The sequence below is a fragment of the Podarcis tiliguerta genome (assembly GCF_965153285.1).
Source record: "Podarcis tiliguerta genome assembly, chromosome: 3".
Classification (NCBI taxonomy): domain Eukaryota; kingdom Metazoa; phylum Chordata; class Lepidosauria; order Squamata; family Lacertidae; genus Podarcis; species Podarcis tiliguerta.
In genome coordinates, this window is record NC_139536.1 from 11,616,622 (window position 1) to 11,624,370 (window position 7,749).

Below are 7,749 nucleotides of genomic sequence, written 5' to 3' on the forward strand. Positions count from 1 at the left end.
TCAGAGATTCTTAGAAGACTGGAGTGAATATATGAACTATTTTAAAAGTAATTGTGATGAACAGATTACGCTAGCAGGACTGCAAGAAGTTTTGTAAGGTGGATTATTTGAAATATTGCAAGAAAGACTATGAAGAGAATTATTAGTTAAGGACAATTAAATGTAATGCAGAAATTAAGAAATGCAGAATAAGTGATGAAGAACGGAAAATCATCATATTGTGTAAGATGAGAAGTTATGTTGTATGAGTGTTGGAACTGATATGTAAAATTTAATAAAATGTGTGTGTGCGCGCGCACACACACACACACGCACACACACTCATCAGCCCCCAGCCAGCATGGCTAATAACCAGGGATGGCACGAAATGTAGTCTAGCATCAACTGGAGGGCCACAGATTGGCCGCTGCTACTGAAGACAACCTTAACCGCACTCCTCCCATTAGCACTAGGTCACAAAGAAGGGGAACAGAAGCTTACAAGGTCTGGGAAGTGGAATGCAAGGAAGGAGGCTGCAGTGGGTGGTGGTGGAGAGAACAAAGGTTTTGTCCTATGTCTGTGGTTTTCAACCCGTGTGCCGTGGCAACCTGGGCTGCCTTGAATGATGGCCAGGGGTGCCATGGGCAACACTGGCCTCTGTCCCTCTTTCCTTCCCTCCCTCCATCAGCCTCCAAATTCAATCCACCAGTCTCTGAATAGAGCTGTGCAACCCTCCCAAAGGCTTGCACAGCTGTTTGTTGCAGCAGCGCTGGCTGCAAGTTCCCCAGGTGAATGATGCCTCTGGCGCTGGGCAGGGGGTGCTACCCAGGCCCTGGTGGGGCCATGTGTGGAGGCACATCTCTTTGGGGCAAGTGGGGCAGCTCAGAGACCAGAGGCGGCAGCTGCAGACTCCCAATGAGAGGGGAGAGGAGAGGCAGCTGGGTAAACCCTTCATAAGGCAGGGTGTTCGAAAAAGGGTGAGGGGCTGCCGGCTCTGCAGGCACAGGGTGACGCAGCTGGGCTCCTGAGGCTCACAAGGGCACCACAGAAAGAAGGTAGTTGCTCAAGGGAGCCGTGGACCCAAAAAGCTTTGAAAGCCTCTGCCCCGCGTAATATATATCAACCTTGCTTGCTGCTTGGAAGGCATCTTGCTAACGAAACATTCCCTGTGTGGTATGAGCAGCTCACGGCGATCTTAAGTGCATGGAAGTAGCATAGGGACGTTTCTAATGTATTGTGGATTTCTTTGGTTTTATGATTTGCTGGAAGCCGCCCAGAGTGGCAACCCAGTCAGATGAGTGGCATATAAATAAATTATTATTATTATTATTATTATTATTATTATTATTATTATTATTCATAAGTCTAATGGCATAGGGCCTGTCTCATTGCTTGTACTTGAACCTATTCTGTGGTCGAAATGGCCACACAAACCACCGGGAGATGGAGCAGACCTGAAATCCTATGAGACACTTCGTCATTCTCAGCACAGCCAGGGGACCTCAAAGCTAAAGTCTGTGGGATCCCATTACAAGTCCTTTCGGCTATAATTATCTCTGACATACGGAGGCTGGAGCGCTGCCTTTTCGCTGCCTGATCTTTCCATGCTGCCTACAGAGAAGTCCTTCTAGTGAAGGCCACCTAAAGAGTCGGAACAAACGCCAAATTGCCACGGCGGATGCTGCTGCTGCTGAGAGTGACATTCCCATGTCAACTTCCCCCATTTTCCACATGCAAGGCTTTAGAATGGCTTACACTTCTAGCGGATCCCATCACTTGGGGAGTCTCCAGCCACTCCCACCCCCATACCTCACGTAGCGGCCAGCCCGTGGCAACTGCAAAGCCTACTTGAGCAAAATGGTCCACATTCTGCATTCCTACTCAGCTTTCTCTTTTTTTTCCCTTCCAGTTTGCCGTGTTGATGTGGGTGTTCACCTACGTTGGTGCCTTGTTCAATGGTCTGACATTGCTGATACTGGGTAAGTTGGCCCTCTATACTACGTTGCACCAAATAACATGCAAAGCATTTTTGAGAAAAGCAGTACGTCGCCGCGATTTTGGTGTCATGGCACAGCATGATGCCGAGGTGTCAGAGCAAATCGGCAAAGGCTGCAGAGTTTTTGTGGGGAAAGTCGTAGAAATGCCATGTTTTAATCTGTGGGGTTTGCAGAGGAGGGCTGGTTCCATTGCTTTTGACTTGATCACAGTCATTTGCTTGATATGCCAATAGTAGCAATCAGGATCAGTATTCCTACAGGGCAAAGTAAGCGGAAGGCTGCAGCTCAGTGGCAGAGCATCCGCTTTGCATGCAGAAGGTCACAGGTTCAATCCCCGGCATAGAGCTGCAGGTATAGGGCAGTATATAAATTCAACCCATCAGTCTCCGAAAAGAGCTGTGCAAGATGCCTTGCCTGAAACCTGCAGCCGGCCACCGCAGATGATACTGAGCTATGGTCTGACCTAGTATAAGGCAACTTCATAGAATCATAGAAGGAACCACAAAGTACCATCTCTTCCAACCCCTGCAATGCAGGAATCTTGCGTGGCCCTGAGATTAAGAACTCGTGCTCTACCGACTGAGCATAAGTAGCTCAGGTGAGTGCATAGGTGTCTGGATGATGTATTTGGGGACCTTGCTTTGCTTGCCCAGCTCAGCGTCACATGCTCAGTCATTGTTTGGGGGCACTGCACCCCATATTCACAAAATGCAGAGACTGCTGCCTGTTGCAAGGGCTATTTGCAGCAGCCTCGCATTTTTGTTTTAGCCTGGATTCGCACACCTTACTTCAGGGGTCAGCAACCTTTTTCAGCCATGGGTCAGTCCACCATCCCTCAGACCATGTGGAGGGCCAGACTATATTTATTGGGGGGGAAATGAACGAATTCCTATGCCCCACAAATAACCCAGTAAAAGGTAAAGAGACCCCTGACCATTTGGTCCAGTCGTAATCGACTCTGGGGTTGTGGCACTCATCTCGCTTTATTGGCCGAGGGAGCCGGCGTACAGCTTCCGGGTCATGTGGCTGGCATGACTAAGCTGCTTCTGGCGAACCAGAGCAGCGCACAGAAATACTGTTTACCTTCCCGCCAGAGTGGTACCTATTTATCTACTTGCACTTTGATGTGCTTTCGAACTGCTAGGTTGGCAGGAGCAGGGACCGAGCAACGGGAGCTCACCCTGTCGCGGGGATTCGAACCGCCGACCTTCTGATCGGCAAGTCCTAGGCTCTGTGGTTTAACCCACAGCGCCACCCACATCCCTTTAAATAACCCAGAGATGCATTTTAAATAAAAGCACACATTCTACTCAAGTAAAAACACCAGGCAGGCCCACAAATAACCCAGAGATGCATTTTAAATAAAAGCACACATTCTACTCATGTAAAAACATGCTGATTCCTGGACCATCCACGGGCCGGATTGAGAAGGCGAATGGGCCGCATTTGGCCCCCGGGCCTTAGGCTGCCTATCCCTGCCTTGCTTGATTTTTTCTGCATCCCTCTATTTGCATACACTTACGGATGTTTCTTGTGTTGTGTTTCCCCTCCCATACCCCATTCCAGCTCTGATTTCGCTCTTCAGTATTCCTATTATTTATGAAAAGCACCAGGTGAGTGTACGGTGTGGCGCGTATTCCCTGACAATTCTGCCAAAAATGTGATGGTTAATTGGGACGATTAAAAGTGAGTTGTGTACCAAAAAAGATTTGAGAGAGCTCTGCAGAACACAATCCCACCTCTTCTCCTGTTGATCTACTTAGCTGCTGCTGCTCCTAGTGCTCAGCTGGGGTTATGTAAGTCCCTGGAGGGTGTCCCTCTTAAGCTGACTTGGCAGGCTTTCCTAGTTGGGAAACTACTTTGGAGCTGATCAACTCCAAATGACCTGCTTTAGAGACGCTGGGAGGCAGAGAGCAAGATTGGAAGGGGGCAAGACTTTCAGAGAACAGGCTAGCAAAAAGAGCAGAGCACCATTTCAAGTAAACAGATAGTGGGTCCCCTCTGCCCCCATATATGGATAAATTCCTCCTAGACCACATTTCAAAAATTGGAAATCCAGACACAAAAGTTGTTGACAGTGGCTTCAAATTTATATTTTGCTTGGTGGCCCTACAAGGAAGCTTGACAGGCATAAACTTACAGACATTCTCTACCAGACACTGAAAATTGTATTAAATCTGCCTTAATTTGTGGATGATTTGGTAAAATTGGGGAAATCAATAAAAATGATTGGGGGGGGGGAAGGCACTGAAGATTTTGCAAATCTTTAAAACATCACTAATCCTATACTAAATAGGATTGCACAGTTCTGAAATAGATACACATACAGAAGACATGATATACTATCAAGTCCTAGTGGAATAGGGATCAATGTTCCTTTTTTGTTAGGGTGGCAGGAAGCCCCTGTTCCTGGTTATGTTTTGTTTTTTTAATGGGGGGGGGATTGTTGAGCAGAAAGTAAGTGTTAATACATGGTGATTTCCTGTGTTATTGAAATGGTAATTTATCCTTGTGTCTTTACTTGCTAGGTTCAAATTGACCATTACCTGGGACTCGTGAACAAGAATGTCAAAGATGCAGTGGCAAAGTGAGCATATAGAATTTTGAAGATAATTTTAAAGTAGCTGATAGCTTTCGATATTATTTTTAGTGAGAGATCACATCTCTGTGTGTGTTTTGTGTGTGTGTGTGTGTGTGTGTGCGCGCGCGTGCGTGCGTGTGCATACGCACCTCTTTCAAGGCCCTGTAATCTGGAATGCTCTCCCCAGGGGACGCACACCTGGTGCCTTCGTTGTCTGTTTTTAGGTAGAAGCGTTTTTATTTACTCAAGACTTTAGAGTTTAACTCTCAGCTTATTTTTTAAAACGTGGTGGGGGTTCAGTTAATTTGCACTTTCAGAAATATTTAGCTTGTTTTTATTCTTCTTTTTAATCTTTGTTTTTGTACGTCACTTTGGGGAGAGGGAAGCAACTGATAAATATAATAATCTCACACAGCGGAGAGCTGAATGTGAGCTGAATGAGCATATTAAACTTGTGCTTCTTGTAATTTTCAAAACTATCATCTATGGATGACTTATCACTCTATTTGAGGTTGCAAAGAAAAGTATTTTCAGGTCAAAACTGAAATTCACTAGAATCTCTGGGTTTCTGAGTGACATCTCTTTCTCTCCCTTTCTCTTGTCTCTCAATCTCTCTGTTCTTCTGCTTCTGTTCTCCTTGATCAGGCACCCCCAAACTCAACCCTCCAGATGTTTTGCCACTCCAACTCCCATCATCCCTAGCTAACAGGACCAGTGGTCAGGGATAATGGGAATTGTAGTCCCAAAACATCTGGAGGGCCAGGTTTGGGGGGTGCTTGTCCTTGATGGTCAGCATCCCAATCTCTTTGCTCTGCAGCCTCTTTGTCCGCATGCACTTTTTACACTGGACTACTTAGGTTGATTTGTTTGTTATATAAAAAATACTTGTACACCGCAATTTGATAAATAAAATTTGAAAATCAAAGTGGTTTGCAGCAGCCACTGTACAATAAAAAACATGTGCAGATTTAAAATCGGAGCTCATCAGCTAACTATTGCAGAAAAATGCTTTCTTAGCTGGCAGGATAATTCTCTCTTTTTAAAAATAAAATAAAATATTTTTATTATTTTTTACATAAAATTTCCAAAAAACATACAACATATTTTCTTAGCTTATTCAGTGTTTCACCAACCACATCTGAAGATTTTTCAATCTTTATCTGCATTTCATTAATTTCACTATTACTTTTAATAGTCCTTCACTAATAATTCTCTTCATACTTTTCTCTGCAGTATTTCACATAGTCCTCCTTACAAAACTTCTTGCAATCCTACTAGCGTAATCTCTTGATTACAATTGCTTTCCAAATAATTCACATATTTACTCCAGTCTTCTGAGAATCTCTGATCCCAGAGGTTTCAAATCCTTCCTGTCGTCTAATTCTGCATAGTCCATTAATTTTGTCTGCCATTCCTCTTTCATCGGTAATTCTTCTTGTTTCCATTTTTGTGCCAATAGTACTCTAACTGGCAGGATAATTCTCAGCCATCATTTAAAAGTTAAAACAGGAGATGCATGTTGAATTTCTGTTGGGAGAGCATTCCACACAGCTGGACCAATGCACTTAAAGGCTTGGTTTTATATCAAATGAGCTTCACCGACTCTGGGGGATTATGGGGTATCGGGGAAGGCAGGAGGCATAACATTTAAAACGCCTTGTTTTTGTTTCTTTGCAGGATCCAAGCTAAAATCCCCGGGGTGAAGCGCAAAGCCGAATGAGAAACCTAAAGCAACTTTTATTAAAAATAGGAGTTCATCTTTTAAGTGGGGAAGGGGAGGCATATTCATTTGGATTACGTGGGGAGGGTCAGGGAATAGCAAAACCTTGACATTGCAGTGCAATTTCACAGATCTTTTTATTTTTTAGCAACGCAGTGTTTTGAGGCGGGGGGAAATAACCTGTTCTTGACTGCCATGTGTGTTCATCATAAGTATTGTAAGCTGCTATGTATGGATTTAAACCTAATCCTCTTTTGCTTCTCCCGTGTGCAGCACTGGTTAACATAACAGATTGGAGAGCTGTACATTTTATGCTTCAGCCAAGGTAGTCTTGCTGCGTTTAAAGACAGCGCAGTGCCGCTGGAGTGCAGGGAGAGCATTTCAGTTTAGCACTGCCTCTGGTCTGTGTAGGTTGATTGCAGATTTTCTTTAAAAACAAAGAGAGAGATGTGTAGAAGAATATGCCATTAAAGCAAGCTTAAAAAGCCTTGCCCGTTTGGTATCGAGTGTAGCCGTATTGTGCTTTTTAATTTTACTGTTTTATCAATTGCCAATATAAAAGTTATATAAATATATATATATAGTGTTTCACAGCAGCTTAGGATGTCCAGCTCCTCCACAGTGCTTGGAATATCGGAGAACGGAACTGGGTTTTGTTTTGGGTTTTGTTTTAGCTCCATTTAGCTTAAATCTTCAGAAAAAAAACACTAGCACCTATTAAAGAAAGAAAACACCGAACTCTTCTTGCACATTACACAGTTTTCCGCCATAACTTTTGCTGCACAAACCTCCTATAGTCTATTTTGAGTAAACAAGTTTACAGCCTCTCAAAACTCTGGATCTGTGGAAGGAATTTCTGAAGGTGTGACTCTCAAGATCCTTGCGAGGCACTGGCAAGGAGTACCCAGCATGCTTGTTCTCCAATGTGCTCGGAATCCTCAGCGCCTGTGCATGGGTCAGCGGGTTGCGCCCCGATGCTGCAAATGTCGTTTGGAAATTTCGAACCTTGTGAATGCAAGAAATTGCAAATGAAAAAAAAAATGTATACACTTGCGGTTCAAGCTGTATTAAACTAAGTCTGTGGAATGCATTGTGAAATGTAAAAACAAAACAATTTGAGTATCAATAAAGCGTATAGACTTAAATGGTTGTGTGTCGTCTAGCAAATTAAGCGTGAGTGCAGGGACCGGCAGATTACAGGTGCACGAGTATTCAGCTCTCCACCGAGAAGTACCGTATTTTTTGCTCTATAGAATGCACCCGACCATAGGACGCACCTTGTTTTAGAGGGGGAGAACAAGAAAAAAATTAATCTCCCCCTCTCCGAACAGTGCCCCTTCAGCAAAGCAGCAGGAGAAACGGAGCCCCTTCCATTTCTCCTCCTGCTTAGCTGAAGGGGTGCTGCACCTTAGCTGAAGGGGCACCTACCCTTCAGCGAAAGCAACACGAAGCCTCCAGAGCGCGGCGGGAGT

General features: G+C 44.5%; 1 protein-coding gene across 6 annotated transcripts in view; it reads left to right on the forward strand.

Moving 5' to 3' along the window:
• Positions 1 to 7,422, forward strand: part of RTN4 (reticulon 4) — a 73,887-nt gene extending 66,465 nt beyond the window's left edge. For all 6 annotated transcript variants that reach the window (XM_083432506.1, XM_083432503.1, XM_083432505.1 and 3 more), the window contains 4 exons: positions 1,889 to 1,958; positions 3,543 to 3,589; positions 4,505 to 4,563; positions 6,235 to 7,422. In XM_083432506.1, coding sequence (XP_083288632.1) covers positions 1,889 to 1,958; positions 3,543 to 3,589; positions 4,505 to 4,563; positions 6,235 to 6,277 — 219 coding nt within the window. In that variant the 3' untranslated portion in view covers positions 6,278 to 7,422. The remainder of the gene's footprint in view (positions 1 to 1,888; positions 1,959 to 3,542; positions 3,590 to 4,504; positions 4,564 to 6,234) is intronic.
• The last annotated feature ends 327 nt before the right edge of the window (positions 7,423 to 7,749 follow it).